The following is an 18,143-nucleotide window of genomic DNA, read 5'->3' as shown; positions in this document are numbered from 1 at the left end:
CTAAGAAAATGGAATTTTTTTTACTTAAATAAATGGGGAAATACTTGATAATACTTCGGAATTATCGCAAAATGACCAAATGTTCGAAATGCCACTTGTTCTGTTTTCATTTGCTTCCTTCCCGTGTAAGGTACAAACTCTTTAACGAGTACAAGGATGGGTTGATTTAATTTTCACTTTTATTTCTTTCAATGAAACTATTCCCAATTTCACTGCTGAGTAGCTAAATAGAGAACTGGGAGGAGCCACTTAAGCAAACGGTGTGAATGACCCGTAATCAGAAGTACATGTATTTTCTTAACTTCGCCTCCTGTGGTATCTGACGCATGGGAATGGTTAGCATGTGACATTTTCTAGTGCGGTTTTTTTTTTTTTTTGCGGTACGCGGGCCTCTCACTGCTGTGGCCTCTCCGTTGCGGAGCACAGGCTCCAGACGCACAGGCTCAGCGGCCATGGCTCACGGGCCCAGCGGCTCCGCGGCATGTGGGATCTTCCCGGACCGGGGAACCCGTGTCCCCTGCATCGGTAGGCGGACTCTCAACCACTGCGCCACCAGGGAACTGAGAAATGAACTGGGACTTAAAATATCTGTCAACTCTAGTGTTAATGCCTGCTTTCTGAATTTTGTGCCTAGTGAGCGGACCAAGGTCTCAGGATCCAAGTTTAAAAAGAAATGGTGTAAAAGTTCCAGGTGAACATCGAAGAAAGGAGAATGGCGTAAGTGATCATTGTTACCCATGCCATGTATGGACCACAGTGATACTGCTTTTTTAACCTTTAAATCTCATTCACTGTTACTTTGTTTTTCAGTGGGTTATTAAGGATGGCCCTTTTTAAAAGGCCTATTTTAAATTTATTTCTTCAAAAATGGTTAATTTTAATGATCTCCACGTGGCTGTCGAAATAATTCAAATGCTGAATGTACCCTAAATTCAGAACAAAACAGATGTTGAGCAGGTTGGAGGAAGTGTCTGTTTTTTTGGTGATTTTATTTGTTGCCGTCGTTTTTAGCGATTAATGATATATTAATACTCTTGCTACTGCATATGAATTTTAGCAGGTATCCTTGGGATTCCTTGTAGGCATTTTCTTTTCAGAGCTTAGACTTTTTAATACTGTTAAGGATTAGCTAAATTACCTCTCTCCAACCTACATTTGCTTCTACTCTGCCTTTCCCCATATTCTTTGTTTTTCCCCCCAAAATTCTTCCTGTTTCTCTTCTCTGATCTCATTTTTATCTTACAGTGAAGAAAGGTTGATATGACGATAACAGAAATGGTCTCAACCATTAACAGGATTTCAGTGCATCTTGACACATCTTATCACTGGGTTTTTTATTTTTTATTTGTTTTTTCGGCCATGCAGCATGCGGGATCGTAGTTTCCCGACCAAGGATCGAACCCATGCCCCCTGCACTGGAAATGCAGAGTCTTAACCACTGGACTACCAGGGAAGTCCCATCACTGGGTTGTTAAAAAACATCTTGATAGAAGTATAATTGTCATATAATAAACTGCACATATTTCAGGTATACAATTTGATAAGTTTTGACATATGTGTACACCTGTGAAGCCATTACCATAATCAAGCTAATGAACATATCCATCACCCCCTCCCCCCCAAAAAAAGTTTCCTTACGTCCTTCTGTAATCCTTTCCTTCTTGCCTCCCTCCCCATCCTCAGGGAACTGCTAGCAAGTCTCCTTTCTGTTACTACAAATTAGTTATATTTTCTAGAATCTAGGATAAATGGAGCCATCCAGTATGTACTCTTTTTGTCTGAATTTACTCAGGATAATTATTTTGAGATTAATCCATTTTGCTGTGTGTATCAATAGTTGATTCCTTTTTATTGCTGAGAGATACTTCATCGTCTGGTTACACCACTCCTTATCCATTCATCTGTTGATGGACATTTGGGTTGTTTCCAGTTACTCCATATCAAGCTACAATGAATATTTGGGTACACATCTTTGTATGGACATATACTTTTATTTCTCTTGGGTGAATACTTAGGAGTGGAATGGTTGGGTCGTTTGGTAGATGTATGTTAACTTTTTTTTTTTTTAACATCTTTATTGGAGTATAATTGCTTTACAGTGGTGTGTTGTATGTTAACTTTTAAAAAGCTGCCAGAGTGTTTTCCAAAGTGATTGTTTTATTTTACATTCCCCACCAGAGAGTTCTAGTTTTTCCACATCCTTGCCAACATTTGGTATGGTCATTCCTTTTCATTTTGGCTGTCTAATAGGTGTGTAGTGGTATTACATTGGTTTTAATTTGTATTTCTCTAATGGCTAATGATGTTGGGCATCTATCATGTGCTTATTTGCCATTTGTGTATTGTCTTTGGTGAAGTATTTGTTCACCTCTTTTGCTTAATTTTTTCTTTATTGGGTTGTTTACTTTCTTATTACTGAGTTTAAGGCTTCTTTATATATTCTGGATCCAAGTTTTTTATTACATAGATGATTTGCAAATATTTTTCCCAGTCTATGACTTGTTCTTAATTTTAATACAGTATAATTGATCAGTTTAGAAGTTTTGTAGTTTTAGATTTTACATCTAAGTTTATGATCCATTTTGCAGTAACATTTGCATATGGTGTGAGAGTTAAAGTTCATTTTGTTTTTCGTATATGGATAGCAGTTGTACAAGCAGCATTTGTTGAAAACACTAAACTTTCTCCACTCAATTGCCTTTTTTTCTAAAATCAATTACCCCATGTATGTGCGGGTCTATTTTTGTACTCTGTGTCCTGCACAATTGATCTATTTATCTGTCATGATGTCAGTAACACACTGTGTTGGTTACTGAAACATGGTAAGTCTTGAAGTCAGGTAGTGTATGTTTTCAACTGCATTCTTTACAAAGTTTTGGCTATTGTATGTCCTTTGCACTTCCATATGGAATTTTAGAATTTGGTTGTCAGTTTATACAAAAAAAGCCTGCTGGGATTTTGGTTGGGATTCCGTTGACTCTGTAAGTCAGTTTGGGAAGAACTGCCGTCTTGACAGTATTGAGCTTTTCGGTTCATGAGCTCCACTTCGCCGTTTATTTAAGTCTTCTCTCTCTCAGCCAGGTTTTGAAGTTTCCAGTGTGCAGATCTGGCACATCTTCTGTGAAATGTATTCCTAAGTGCTTCATGTTTTTTATGCTATTGTTAATGGTATTAAAAATACTTTCTTCAGTTTCTGGTTGTTGCTAATATATAGAAATATAATTGATTTTCCCATATTGATGTTTTATCCTGCATTCTTGCTAAATAAATTATTCTGGTAGCTTTTTTGTAGATTCCATAGGATTTTCTTCATAGATGATTGTGTTGTCTTTGTGTAAAGACAGAAAAGAAACTTTTTTTTTTTTACATCTTTATTGGAGTATAATTGCTTTACAATGGTGTGTTACTTTCTGCTTTATAACAAAGTGAATCAGTTATACATATACATATGATCCCATATCTCTTCCCTCTTGCGTCTCCCTCCCTCCCACCCTCCCTATCCCACCCCTCTAGGTGGTCACAAAGCACCAAGCTGATCTCCCTGTGCTATGCGGCTGCTTCCCACTAGCTATCTACCTGATGTTTGGTAGTGTATATATGTCCATGCCACTCTCTCGCTTTGTCCCAGCTTACCCTTCCCCCTCCCCATATCCTCAAGTCCATTGTCTAGTAGGTCTGTATCTTTTTTCCTGTCTTACCCCTAGGATCTTCATGACTTTTTTTTTCTTAAATTCCATATATATGTGTTAGCATACGGTATTTGTCTTTCTCTTTCTGACTTACTTCACTCTGTATGACAGACTCTGGGTCCATCCACCTCATAACAAATACCTCAATGTCATTTCTTTTTATGGCTGAGTAATATTCCATTGAATATATGTGCCACATCTTCTTTATCCATTCATCTGATGATGAACACTTAGGTTGTTTCCATCTCCTGGCTATTGTAAATAGAGCTGCAATGAACATTTTGGTACATGACTCTTTTTGAATTATGGTCTTCTCAGGGTATATGCCCAGTATTGGGATTGCTGGGACGTATGGTAGTTCTATTTGTAGTTTTTTAAGGAACCTCCATACTGTTCTCCATAGTGGCTGTACCAATTCACATTCCCACCAGCAGTGCAAGAGTGTTCCCTTTTCTCCACACCCTCTCCAGCATTTATTGTTTCTAGATTTTTTGATGATGGCCATTCTGACCGGCGTGAGATGATATCTCATTGTAGTTTTGATTTGCATTTCTCTAATGATTAATGACGTTGAGCATTCTTTCATGTGTTTGTTGGCAGTCTGTATATCTTCTTTGGAGAAATGTCTATTTAGGTCTTCTGCCCATTTTTGGATTGGGTTGTTTGTTTTTCTGTTATTGAGCTGCATGAGCTGCTTGTAAATTTTGGAGATTAATCCATTGTCAGTTGCTTCATTTGCAAATATTTTCTCCCATTCTGAGGGTTGTCTTTTTGTCTTGTTTATGACCTTGCTGTGCAAAAGTTTTTAAGTTTCATTAGGTCCCATTTGTTTATTTTTGTTTTTATTTCCATTTCTCTAGGAGGTGGGTCAAAAAGGATCTTGCTGTGATTTATGTCACAGAGTGTTCTGCCTATGTTTTCCTCTAAGAGTTTGATAGTTTCTGGCCTTACATTTAGGTCTTTAATCCATTTTGAGCTAATTTTTGTGTATGGTGTTAGGGAGTGATCTAATCTCATACTTTCACATGTACCTGTCCAGTTTTCCCAGCACCACTTATTGAAGAGGCTGTCCTTTCTCCACTGTACATTCCTGCCTCCTTTATCAAAGATAAGGTGACCATATGTGCGTGGGTTTATCTCTGGGCTTTCTATCCTGTTCCATTGATCTATCTTTCTGTTTCTGTGCCAGTACCATACTGTCTTGATTACTGTAGCTTTGTAGTATAGTGTGAAGTCAGGGAGCCTGATTCTTCCAGCTCCGTTTTTCATTCTCAAGATTGCTTTGTCTATTCGGGGTCTTTTGTGTTTCCATACAAATTGTGGAATTTTTTGTTCTAGTTCTGTGAAAAATGCTAGTGGTAGTTTGATAGGGATTGCATTGAATCTGTAGATTGCTTTGGGTAGTAGAGTCATTTTCACAATGTTGATTCTTCCAATCCAAAAACATGGTATATCTGTCCATCTATTTGTATCATCTTTAATTTCTTTCATCAGTGTCTTAAAATTTTCTGCATACAGGTCTTTTGTCTCCTTAGGTAGGTTTATTCCTAGGTATTTTATTCTTTTTGTTGCAATGGTAAATGAGAGTGTGTTGTTGATTTCACTTTCAGATTTTTCATTAGTGTATAGGAATGCCAGAGATTTCTGTGCATTAATTTTGTATCCTGCTACTTTACCAAATTCATTGATTAGCTCTAGTAGTTTTCTGGTAGCATCTTTAGGATTCTCTATGTATAGTATCATGTCATCTGCAAACAGTGACAGCTTTACTTCTTCTTTTCCTATTTGTATTATTTTATTTCCTTTTCTTCTCTGATTGCTGTGGCTAAAACTTCCAAAACTATGTTGAATAAGAGTGGTGAGAGTGGTCAACCTTGTCTTGTTCCTGATCTTAGTGGAAATGGTTTCAGTTTTTCACCGTTGAGGACGATGTTGGCTCTGGGTTTGTCATGTATGCCCTTTATTATGTTGAGGAAAGTTCCCTCTATGCCTACTTTCTGCAGGGTTTTTATCATAAATGGGTGTTGAATTTTGTCAAAAGCTTTCTCTGCATCTATTGAGATGATCATATGCTTTTTCTCCTTCAATTTGTTAATATGGTGTATCACATTGACTGATTTGCGTGTATTGAAGAATCCTTGCATTCCTGGAATAAACCCTGCTTGATCATGGTGTATGATCCGTTTAATGTGTTGTTGGATCCTTTTGCTAGTATTTTTTTGAGGATTTTTGCATCTTTGTTCATCAGTGATATTGGCCTGTAGTTTTCTTTCTTTGTGACATCCTTGTCTGGTTTTGGTAACAAGGTGATGGTGGCCTCGTGGAATGACTTTGGGAGTGTTCCTCCCTCTGCTATATTTTGGATGAGTTTGAGAAGGATAGGTGTTATCTCTTCTGTAAATGTGTGATAGAATTCGCCTGTGAAGCCATCTGGTCCTGGGCTTTGTTTGTTGGAAGATTTTTAATCACAGTTTCAATTTCAGTGCTTGTGATTGGTCTGTTCATATTTTCTATTTCTTCCTGATTCAGTCTTGGCAGGTTGTGCATCTCTAAGAATTTGTCCATTTCTTCCAGGTTGTCCATTTTATTGGCATAGAGTTGCTTGTAGTAATCTCTCATGATCCTTTGTATTTCTGCAGTATCAGTTGTTACTTCTCCTTTTTCATTTCTAATTCTATTGATTTGAGTCTTCTCCCTTTTTTTCTTGATGAGTCTGGCTAATGATTTATCAGTTTTGTTTATCTTCTCAAAGATCCAGCTTTTAGTTTTATTGATCTTTGCTATCATTTCCTTCATTTCTTTTTCATTTATTTCTGATGTGATCTTTATGATTTCTTTCCTTCTGCTAACTTTGGGGTTTTTTTGTTCTTCTTCCTCTAATTGCTTTAGGTTCAAGGTTAGGTTGTTTATTCGAGATGTTTCCTGTTTCTTAAGGTAGGATTGTATTGCTATAAAATTCCCTCTTAGAACTGCTTTTGCTGCATCCCATAGGTTTTGGGTCGTCGTGTCTCCATTGTCATTTGTTTCTTGGTATTTTTTGATTTCCTCTTTGATTTCTTCAGTGTTCACTTCGTTATTAAGTAGTGTATTGTTTAGCCTCCATGTGTTTGTATTTTTTACAGATCTTTTCCTGTAATCGATATCTAGTCTCGTAGCGTTGTGGTCGGGAAAGATACTTGATACGATTTCAATTTTCTTAAATTTACCAAGGCTTGATTTGTGACCCAAGATATGATCTATCCTGGAGAATGTTCCATGAGCACTTGAGAAAAATGTGTATTCTGTTGTTTTTGGATGGAATGTCCTATAAATATCAGTTAAGCCCATCTTGTTTAATGTATCATTTAAAGCTGTGTTTCCTTATTTATTTTCATTTTGGATGATCTGTCCATTGGTGAAAGTGTGGTGTGAAAGTCCCCTACTATGATTGTGTTCCTGTCGATTTCCCCTTTTATGGCTGTTAGTATTTGCCTTATGTATTGAGGTGCTCCTATGTTGGGTGCATAAATATTTACAATTGTTATATCTTCTTCTTGGATCGATCCCTTGATCATTATGTAGTGTCCTTCTTTGTCTCTTCTAACAGTCTTTATTTTAAAGTCTGTTTTGTCTGATATGAGGATTGCTACTCCAGCTTTCTTTTGGTTTCCATTTGCATGGAATATCTTTTTCCATCCCCTCACTTTCAGTCTGTATGTGTCTCTAGGTCTGAAGTGGGTCTCTTTTAGACAGCATATATATGGGTCTTGTTTTTGTATCCATTCAGCCAGTCTGTGTTTTTGGTGGGAGCATTTAATCCATTTACATTTAAGGTAATTATCGATATGTATGTTCCTATTCCCATTTTCTTAATTGTTTTGGGTTTGTTATTATAGGTCTTTTCCTTCTCTTGTGTTTCTTGCCTAGAGAAGATCCTTTAGCATTTGTTGTAAAGCTGGTTTGGTGGTGCTGAACTCTCTCAGCTTTTGCTTCTCTGTAAGGTTTTAATTTCTCCATCAAATCTGAATGAGATCCTTGCTGGGTAGAGTAATCTTGGTTGCAGATTTTCCTCCTTCATCACTTTAAATATGTCCTGCCAGTCCCTTCTGGCTTGTGGAGTTTCTGCTGAAAGATCAGCTGTTAACCATATGGGGATTCCCTTGTGTGTTTTTTGTTGTTTTTCCCTTGCTGCTTTTAATATGTTTTCTTTGTATTTAATTTTTGACAGTTTGATTAATATATGTCTTGGCGTGTTTCTCCTTGGATTTATCCTGTATGGGACTCTGTGCTTCCTGGACTTGATTAACTATTTCCTTTCCCATATTAGGGAAGTTTTCAACTATAATCTCTTCAAATATTTTCTCAGTCCCTTTCTTTTTCTCTTCTTCTTCTGGAACCCCTATAATTCGAATGTTGATGCGTTTAATGTTGTCCCAGAGGTCTCTGAGACCGTCCTCAGTTCTTTTCATTCTTTTTTCTTTATTCTGCTCTGCAGTAGTTATTTCCACTATTTTATCTTCCAGGTCACTTATCCGTTCTTCTGCCTCAACTATTCTGCTACTGATCCCATCTAGAGTATTTTTCATTTCATTTATTGTGTTGTTCATCGTTGCTTGTTTCATCTTTAGTTCTTCTAGGTCCTTGTGAAATGTTTCTTGCATTTTCTCTATTCTATTTCCAAGATTTTGGATCATCTTTACTATCATTATTCTGAATTCTTTTTCAGGTAGACTGCCTATTTCCTCTTCATTTGTTAGGTCTGGTGGGTTTTTATCTTGCTCCGTCATCTGCTGTGGGTTTTCTGTCTTCTCATTTTGCTTATCTTACTGTGTTTGGGGTCTCCTGTTTGCAGGCTGCAGGTTTCGTAGTTCCCATTGTTTTTGGTGTCTGTCCCCAGTGGCTAAGGTTGGTTCAGTGGGTTGTGTAGGCTTCCTGGTGGAGGGGACTAGTGCCTGTGTTCTGGTGGATGAGGTTGGATCTTGTCTTTCTGGTGGGCAGGTCCACGTCTGGTGGTGTGTTTTGGGGTGTCTGTGGACTTATTATGATTTTAGGCAGCCTCTCTGCTAATGGGTGAGGTTGTGTTCCTGTCTTGCTAGTTGTCTGGCATAGGGTGTCCAGCACTGTAGCTTGCCGGTCGTTGAGTGAAGCTGGGTGCTGGTGTTGAGATGGAGATCTCAGGGAGATTTTTGCCATTTGATATTATGTGCAGCTGGGAGGCCTCTTGTGGACCAGTGTCTTGAAGTTGGCTCTCCCACCTCAGAGGCACAGCACTGACTCCTGGCTGCAGCACCTAGAGCCTTTCATCCACACGGCTCAGAATAAAAGGGAGAAAAAGTAGAAAGAAAGAAAGATAGAAGCTAAAAGAAAATAAAGTAAGGTAAAATAAAATAAAGTTATTAAAATAAAATAATAATTATTAAGAAAAATTAAAACAAAAAACGGACGGATAGAATCCTAGGACAAATGGTGAAAGCAGAGCTATATAGACAAAACCTCACACAGAAGCATACACATACACACTCACAAAAAGAGGAAAAGGGGAAATATAATAAATCTTGCTCTCAAAGTCCACCTCCTTAATTTGGGATGATTCGTTGTCTATTCATGTATTCCACAGATGCAGGGTACATCAAGTTGATTGTGGAACTTTAATCCGCTGCTTCTGTGGCTGCTGGGAGAGATTTCCCTTTCTCTTCTTTGTTCGCACAGCTCCCGGGGCTCAGCTTTGGATTTGGCCCCTCCTCTGCGTGTAGGTCGCCGGAGGGCGTGTGTTCTTCGCTCAGACAGGATGAGGTTAAAGGAGCTGCTGATTCCGGGGCTCCGGCTCACTCAGGCCAAGGGGAGGGAGGGGCACGGAGTGCGGGGCGAGCCTGCGGCGGCAGAGGCCAGCGTGACGTTGCACCAGCCTGAGGCACGCCGTTCGTTCTCCCGGGAAAGTTGTCCCTGGATCCCGGGACCCTGGCAGTGGCGGGCTGCAGTCACCCCGGAAGGGGGGTGTGGACGGTGACCTGTGCTCACACACAGGCTTCTTGGTGGCGGCAGCAGCAGCCTTAGCGTCTCATGCCCGTCTCTGGGGTCCGCGCTGTTAGCCGCGGCTCATGCCCGTCTCAGGAGCTCCTTTAAGTAGCGCTCTTAATCCCCTCTTCTCGCGCACCAGGAAACAAAGAGGGAAGAACAAGTCTCTTGCCTCTTCGGCAGGTCCAGACTCCCTCCCGGCTAGCCGTGGTGCACTAACCCCTTCAGGCCGGAAGCCTGAGCCTCAGCTCCCAGCCCCACCCGCTCCGAAGGGTGAGCAGAAAAGCCTCTCGGGCTGGTGAGTGCCTGTAGGCCCTGATCCTCTGTGTGGGAATCTCCCCGCTTTGCCCTCCGCACCCCAGTTGCTGTGCTCTCCTCTGCGGCTCCAAAGCTTCCCCCTTCGCCACCCGCAGTCTCCGCCCGCGAAGGGGCTTCTAGTGTGTGGAAACCTTTCCTCCTTCACAGCTCTTTCCCACTGGTGCAGGTCCCGTCCCTATCCTTTTGTCTCTGTTTATTATATTTTCTTTTTCTCTACCCAGGTACGTGGGGACTTTCTTGCCTTTGGGGAGTTCTGAGGTCTTCTGCCAGCGTTCAGTAGGTGTTCTGTAGGAGTTGTTGCACATGTAGATGTATTTCTGATGTATCTGATGCTGTTGGTATCTTGTAATGAATCACATAGACGCAATTCTCCTTTCAGGTAAAGCTGCAGAAAAATGACTGAATAATGGCTGTTCCTTCATTATCTCCTTTTTCTACTTTTCTTCTTTTCTTCTTTTTCTGCTAGCGTTGGAGGGTCTCCTGCAGAGTCTGAGGGCGGCTGTGGCTCACCACAGGGACAAGGACACTGGCAACAAAAGTTTGGGGGAGTACTCCTTGGCGTGAGCCCTCCCACAGTCCGCCATTAGCCCCATCCAAGAAACGTTTTCGTTTTCAGTCTGGACACAGTTTATTTCTACTTTTTTGTTCTGTGGCACGGGTTAAACCTCTTAGGACCATGTCCAACGGATGTTTAGAGAGTGGACATCTTGCTTTGTCCCTGATGACCCAATGTATCTTGAATTTGTAAAATTCTAGTGTCATAGTTTTAAAGGGTGTTTTGATGACTGTATTCTAGGTTTGCTGCCAGTGTGCCAGTATCACGTTTAATATGGTCAAACACTGCCTTCCTAATTTAAATTAACTATAGAACGAGGTAATTCCAAGTTGTTCCATCTGTGTTACTGACTATTGAAACTAGTTAATTTAAATTTACAGCTTAGAAGAGTGTTGGTCTGTATGTTAGTATGTTTTATATGTTAATAAGTCAATGTGGGGTATTAATATAAAAGTTAATGGTTTCTTTAATATTATGGAAGAAAAATGGCTAAATAATTTTGTCCTGATTGGTTCAGGTGATGCTTATAATGGGCCTTTGAGTGAGGAGTCTCTGTGATCATTTTGTACTAAGTTGGATTGTTTGCATTTTTTTTTTTTTGGTAGGTTAATAGTCCTAGGATGGACCTGACACTTGCTGAACTTCAGGAAATGGCATCTCGCCAGCAGCAACAGATTGAGGCCCAGCAACAAATGCTGGCCACTAAGGTAATATCTTGTTCTCAAAGACCTAACGGGCCACTCCTGTTCATGTGTGTGTAAAGCCGTTTACGTTCCATCCTCACTGGTAAACCAGTTATCTCCTAGATACGTGTTGATACCATCAACCGAAAGGTACTTGCTTCCTTCTCTTTACTGCAGCATTTTGTAGAAACCTTAAATCACCCAGTTGTTCCTCTTCCCGACCATCATTCTGATCAGAGTTAACCACGCTATGCTGAGTATCAGTAAAACAGGACCAGCGGAAAGAACCTTTCGGCTTTGCTTGTAGGCGCAGCTCTGGGCTGACCTCCTCCTGAATCATTACTACAGCAAGAGGCGCTTGTTGCTCACGCAAACCTGTCCCCAGCTGCTGCTTGGCACTGGTAACAGGCTGCCTGCCCTTATCTGGGGACATTCTTCACCCACCACCTAATTCTCATCCTGTCCTTGGACAAAGAAAACATGGGAAGCCTCTCCACTGCTATCTAAACCAGTCTCCCTGCTGCTGCTTCTGCCAGCCATGGGCTTCTAGTCTGAGCCAGATGTTGTCGGACTTTGTCTGTAAAGGGCTGAGATATTTTAGGCTTTGCAAGCTGTGCTGTCTCAGCTCTGCAGTTGTAGCAGGAAAGCAGCCATAGACGAACGGGTATGGCAGTGTGCCGAGAAGACTTTACTCACAACACGGATAGCAAGCTGGATTTCGCCTGCAGGTCTGCCAGCCCCTGGTCTAAATACCCAGTCTCTGCCGCCGACCAGTTTTTGAGGGACTGTAAGTTCACTTGGGGTGAACAACTTGAGGGTTTGAGTAGCAAGGTCCCCAGCAGGGCTTTGAAGTGATGGCCAGGGATTCTTTAAGGTGGTTCTCAACATGCGCGATGGCCTTCCCTGGAATACTTCCTAGGGTTCCGATGCATCCTTTCTACTTCTGATGCCAGACACCAGCTTTTTCAAAATCATGTGTATCATTGCTTCTCAGACTTTAATACGAATACAGACCACCTAGGGATCTTGTTAAAAATGCATATTTTGATTCAGTAGGTGTGGGTTGGAGTCTGACATTTTGCATTTCTAACAAGGTCCCATGTGATGCTGACGCAGCATTCCTTGAATTGCAAGGACATGAATTCAAAGAAAAAGGTTGATTGTTAACAGAATAACTCTCTACCCTCAGGGTCTTATTTTGAAACTATTTCTGTGTTATTTGTATGTTTTAGCCGTATTAATCTGTGAAGTTTACCCTTGATTATAAATTGTGTGGCTATATTACTCAGTTAAAAATTTTAACATAATAGAAATAAAATTGTAAGTTGCATTATTGCAGTTTTCTAAAGGCACTAAGTAGTTCTTTAGCTCTTTTCTAAGTGTATTGAGTGTGTACTAACTATGTACAATACTGTTGACAGAGATTTACATTTCACGTTGCATTTAATCCTCACTGTAGCCCTAGGAGGACTAGTGATCATCTCATTTTATAGGTGAAGAGACAGACTTGTGGATTTGGTGAAATTATGTAATTTGCCCAAAGTCTCATAGCTAATAAATGGCAGAGCTTGGGTTTGAATCCAAATTGGACTTGGAAGTGTATCATTTAATAGCTTTCTTTTACTGCTTCCCCCTCTACATGAGCTCCTTCTTAAAATTATAGCCGCAGCTCATGAAAACTAGTTCAAGGATCACTGCTTGCTGCACAAGGACCACTTGGATAAAAATACTGGTTCCTGGATCTTACCCCCTAAGAGGTAGATTCTAGGCTTGGGCCCGGGAGAGGCTGTTTTTCACAGACTCCCCAGGTGGTTCTCATAGCAGTGTGTAGGACAGATGGTGAGACCAGAGCAACGCCACCGGTGTACCTCAGCCTGGGCACCTCTGGGTGTGGTTAGATTAATTGTGGGTTAGTGGTCTGCTGCTTAAAATGACATGTCTGATGATGGCTTATATCTTCAGGAGCAGCGCTTAAAGTTTTTGAAACAGCAAGATCAGCGTCAGCAGCAACAAGCTGCTGAACAGGAAAAGCTTAAGAGGCTCAAAGAAATAGCTGAGAATCAGGAAGCTAAGCTGAAAAAAGTGAGAGCCCTTAAAGGCCACGTGGAACAGAAGAGGCTAAGCAACGGGAAACTTGGTGAGTTGCTCCCATTTGGTTTACCTCAGTGCTAAATGCTGCAGTGTTAAACTGTTTGGGTGTAAGGAAACGCATTGGTATAAGAAAACACGTTGGTGTAGGAAGCTTATGTGAATTTGCAGTAAGTAAGAAGAATAAGATGAGACTCTGTATGTAGATCAACTTCAAAGGATTTTTTGGAAAAGTATAATTCACTGCAGTTTTGATGCTGCTGCTTCCCCCTGAATTGAATTCAGCTGTTGAATGTTTTAGACAAGGTTTCCAGGTTCCCTTTGGAAAATGTAGTAGTAGTAGTAGTAGTTTCCACCCCCCTCCCATTTAGTTATTTATTTATTTGGTTGCACCAGGTCTTAGTTGCAGCAGGCGGGCTCCTTAGTGGCGACTCCAGGGCTCCTTAGTTGTGGCATGTGAACTCTTAGTTGCGGCATGCATGTGGGATCTAGTTCCCTGACCAAGGATGGAACCCAGGCCCCCTGCACTGAAGTTCTCTTTCTTCTCTCTAATTTTTGACTGAAAATTTGATGAAGGTAAGGATTTTTATGCATATAATGGCTCCATCTATTACAATACCATTTTAATTAAAATTTTAGTGATTTGATTTAGAGATGTCTGTTTGATAGAGGTGCTTATAAAGGAATAGGTTGATTCTAGGACATTCCTGAAAATTTTCTCTACTTTTTATGAGAAAGTTTATGGTACATCCTGGTTGCCCAGAAAGCAGTCCATTCTCATTTTTCTTTTCAACTACTGTTGCTTTTCTTGTTCTTACTTTAGTGGAGGAAATTGAACAGATGAATAGTTTGTTCCAGCAAAAGCAGAGGGAGCTCGTTCTGGCTGTGTCAAAAGTAGAGGAACTTACAAGGCAGCTAGAGATGCTCAAGAACGGCAGGATTGATGGTCACCATGACAACCAGTCCGCGGTGGCTGAGCTTGATCGGCTGTACAAGGAGCTGCAGGTAAACTGTGGCCTCCCGTGACATTCAGTGGCACGTCCTCTCTAGGACGACAGCATTGTCCACATAAGCAGCAGGAAGTCCTGGATTTCGGCCTCTTTTCCTTAAAGCGGGGAGGGGGAGGAAGACCTAAACCCCGCAGAATCCAGAATAAACTTTATAGTACCTCAGACAGGAAATCTGAGGTGTTCCTTATAACCACAGCTGGTGGTCCAACACTTAATTTTAAACCGTGAGATGAGAAGTGTGGGGGGACCTTACATTTTTAGAAATTGTATGATAGCGAACCATGTGATTATCTGTTTGAGAAATTTTTCTTCCTACTCCTTGGCTACCTTTTATTCCGTTAATTTTGTTCAGTTAAGAAACAAACTGAACCAGGAGCAGAATGCCAAGCTGCAACAACAGAGGGAGTGCTTGAATAAGCGCAATTCAGAAGTGGCGGTCATGGACAAGCGTGTTAATGAGCTCAGGGACCGGCTGTGGAAGAAGAAGGCGGCCCTGCAGCAGAAAGAGAACCTTCCAGTAAGTGTGCTGTTGGCAGGGGGCGGGAGGAGGGGACGATGACCATCCCAATGAGGTCAGTACTTGCAGCAGCATCTTCAGAATCACTGCTCGGTGCGTCCTCCGGAAAGGGACGGGACCTGTGACTTCTTGAAAGAGAATCCACTGTTTTTATACTTTTAATATGATCACCTACGTAGCTCTGCTCTTTTTTCTAATTCTTGTAATAAAGTGTGGGTGAGAGTTCACCATGGGGTGTTTTTGTTTGGGGATATCTCTTGTAGATTTGATGGCTAGATCCTGAAAGTGCCGATTTTTAACAAAATTAGGAACACGTCACGGGCTTTTCTGAGTCAGATCCAGCCTGACTTGCAATACTAAAGGCTCTGTGCTTTCTCCTAAGGTTTCGTCTGATGGACACCTGCCCCAGCCGGGGGCGTCGGGGCCGAGTCGAGTGGCTGCGGTCGGTCCCTATATCCAGTCGTCAACTATGCCCCGGATTGCCTCGAGGCCTGAGCTGCTGGTGAAGCCAGCCCTGCCCGATGGGCCTGGGGCCACGCAGGCTTCCGAGGGGTCCATGAAAGTCCAGACACTGCCCAACATGAGATCTGGGGCCGCTTCACAAGTGAAAGGTAAAACCAGGCATTTCCAAGTCCTTCCAGAGCTAAGTTGCTCCCGTGCTCACTATGATTTTCCCCCAAATTTGAGTTATTTATTTATTTGTTTGTTTTTGTATACCTTTCTTTTATTTGTGCTTCACAGCAAGTCTTTTTTTTTTTTTTTAATTTAGATTTTTTTTTTTTTCCTCCAGGTTTGAGTTTAAAAAGATGTCTTCCTATCTCTTGTTCATGTGGCAATTCTAAGAATCTCCTTGTGTTCTTTGGGGTTAAGAAATGATCATTTTCTTAACCCTAAGTACTCTAGGGTTCTGTTCAGGAAATGAAATAAAACATCAGGTTTTTAAAAACCTGGAAATTGTTTTGAATTCCTTCTCGTCAATAAGGAAGTTTTGATCTGATGTTAATAACTTGAGAACTTTCCTTGTGGTATAAAAACTCCAGATATTGTTGTCTCCACAGAATGCGAGACAGTAGGTCCATTCTGTTGATGATTGGTGTTTGCTATTCGTATATGTTTCCGTGTGAGAATTTGCCTGATGATAATTTTTAGAATAAAGGTAAACATATTGGGAGATAAAAGTGAAAGTAACAGAGGCTCGTTGTGTTAGTGGTCTTTGCATTCTGTGTGTAGTCCTCAGATACTTGGCCGGGGGCGGGGGGCAGGTGCAAGCCACACTTTTATAATAGGAGGAAAAAATGAAGGGAGAGTTGTAGGAAAAGCAGGGCAGAAAGCATCCTTTCATGAGCTTATTAAACTCCCCCCTGGAGAAAAAAAAATAGAATCGTCTCTTTTCCGTAACCACTATCATGTGTAAATAATAGCTAACTTTAAAATTATTTATTATTTTGGATTAATTGCCACTGTGAAGCAGTAGTGCTGCATGGTCTGGGTTTTATTGTAGAAAGAGTTAGTTTTGTTTTTTTAAGGAAAAATAAAAGCTATGGCTTTGAAACTTAAATACCAGTGTAGAAAAAACCTGAATACTCTGATTTACCCAAGACTGTGGTCAGAGTCATGGGCTGAAAGTCCGTGCTTTTGCTTTTGTTGTGTGTGCATCACTTGTGGTGGTTACGTAAGACACACCAGAGAGCCCTTGGTCTGCTAGATTGGAAGTCGTTTTCTGGGTGGGATGGTGACGTTTTCTTACCTGGTGAGGAGTAATGCGTCCTTGCTGCTTCAAACGGACTTTCTGTTGATGGTGATTAATTTATTTGAGTCAGCAGGAGCACTCTTCAATTACAAGTATAAAATCTGATGTTTTCTAAGTAAGTTTACTGGGGTTTTTGTGAGTCTGAGATTTAAACCCATTTTTAGAGATTTAACTTCTTAGCAGCAAAGTGAACCATTAAACATCTCCTTAGAATGCCAGGTTATTGCAGTTGCTTTTCTGTGTTCTAGGCTCTAAAATCCATCTGCTTGGCCCTGATTGGACTCCTCCGAATGCAGATCTTTTCTTGAGCCAACAAGCCTCTGCTTCTGTGTCCAAAAGCTCTGGAAATGCTCCAGACCAAGGTGAGGTTTACTTGTGCTGTTCCAGAATATGCTGTTTTGGGCATCTAAAGGTTCTGTGTATCCTTTTTTAGATAGCTTATTTTCTAGTGTGTTAAGACCAGGGACTGTGTTTATTTCCAGAACAGCTTCATTTAGCCAGGGAATTAAGGTACTAGCATTGTAGTGTTGGGTTATCCTTTAATCAACTTAATTTAAGAATAGAAGAGCATTTAGTGGGTATACGCTTGAGGAGAGAGAAACATGTGTGAATAAGAAATTTTATTACAAGCAGTTTGGTTATCAGCGTGATTCTTTTTTTTCCCTGTCTTCTTCAGCTGATGATGGGGAGGTTCCGCTGAGGGAGAAGGAGAAGAAAGTGCGTCCCTTTTCAATGTTTGACACCGTGGACCAGTCTGCTGCCCCACCTGCCTTTGGTACCCTCAGGAAGAACCAGAGCAGTGAAGATATCTTGCGGGATGCTCAGGTACTTGAGAGTATCCCAGTTTTAAGATTTAATGGTAATTCTATATACATTTTTTTTTTTTTAGAAGAGAGAAAGTATTATGTAAGGGAGAGAAAAAAAATCTATGTGGAAGATTAGAAAATACAACAGCATTCTGTTATTTTAAATTCTGTTGCTGGAGTATATTTGTGGTCTTACATCGTACTGGCACATGACTAACATGCTTGCTTCTGGGTCATATTTTGTATGATTCTCTAAAAAAAATACTGGTGCATTGAAGAACATTGTATTTGTGCTGCTCAGTTACCTTGTTTCTTCAAAATTTGGAGCTTAGGTTATGTCAAGCAATCTGATGATGAATCTTCCGTAACTGTTAGGATCCCACCCTTTGATAAGCAGTCTATGGCTGCATGCTCCAAGTTAGGAGTTTTTTTTTAACCACGTGGCCCAGATTGCGTGACGTTCCGATGAACGAGAATGGTTTTCAGTTATTGGTGTCACCCGTGAATATGAAAAATGGCAGTTAAAAGTTTTCAAGTGGCCACTTATAGTTGCCCAAATAGGAAGGGGCAATGCGGAGGAAATCATACGGGGCAGGATTTGTATTGCATTACCGAAGTGCCTTTTACACGTGATTTAGTTCAGAGATTTAAGAGTTTTTAATGCTTTTTAAATGCAGAGCTAGTCTTTTCAGTCTGTACTTAGCATTTGTGCAGTTCAGGGTGTCTGGAACA

The 18,143-nt window shown here is 40.9% G+C and overlaps 1 protein-coding gene across 6 annotated transcripts in view; it reads left to right on the top strand.

Annotated features, from left to right (window-relative positions):
* The window catches only part of TP53BP2 (tumor protein p53 binding protein 2), a 67,391-nt gene that overhangs the window by 32,606 nt on the left and 16,642 nt on the right, over positions 1–18,143 (top strand). For 3 of the 6 annotated variants that reach the window (XM_027122273.1, XM_027122272.1, XM_027122274.1), the window contains exons 4-11: positions 635–717; positions 11,163–11,264; positions 13,203–13,377; positions 14,152–14,333; positions 14,691–14,855; positions 15,238–15,466; positions 16,854–16,967; positions 17,282–17,430. In XM_027122273.1, coding sequence (XP_026978074.1) covers positions 635–717; positions 11,163–11,264; positions 13,203–13,377; positions 14,152–14,333; positions 14,691–14,855; positions 15,238–15,466; positions 16,854–16,967; positions 17,282–17,430 — 1,199 coding nt within the window. Of the gene's footprint in view, positions 1–634; positions 718–9,026; positions 9,046–11,162; positions 11,265–13,202; positions 13,378–14,151; positions 14,334–14,690; positions 14,856–15,237; positions 15,467–16,853; positions 16,968–17,281; positions 17,431–18,143 lie in introns of those variants that run through there. The other 3 variants (XM_027122276.1, XM_027122275.1, XM_027122277.1) reach the window with 2 other exon arrangements.

The sequence above is a fragment of the Aethalodelphis obliquidens genome, unplaced genomic scaffold (assembly GCF_003676395.1).
Source record: "Aethalodelphis obliquidens isolate GAN/ISIS:26980383/991018 unplaced genomic scaffold, ASM367639v1 scaffold24, whole genome shotgun sequence".
Taxonomy (NCBI): Eukaryota; Metazoa; Chordata; class Mammalia; order Artiodactyla; family Delphinidae; genus Aethalodelphis; species Aethalodelphis obliquidens.
The sequence above is the reverse complement of the archived record's forward strand: the minus strand, read 5'-3'. Positions and strand labels throughout refer to the sequence as shown.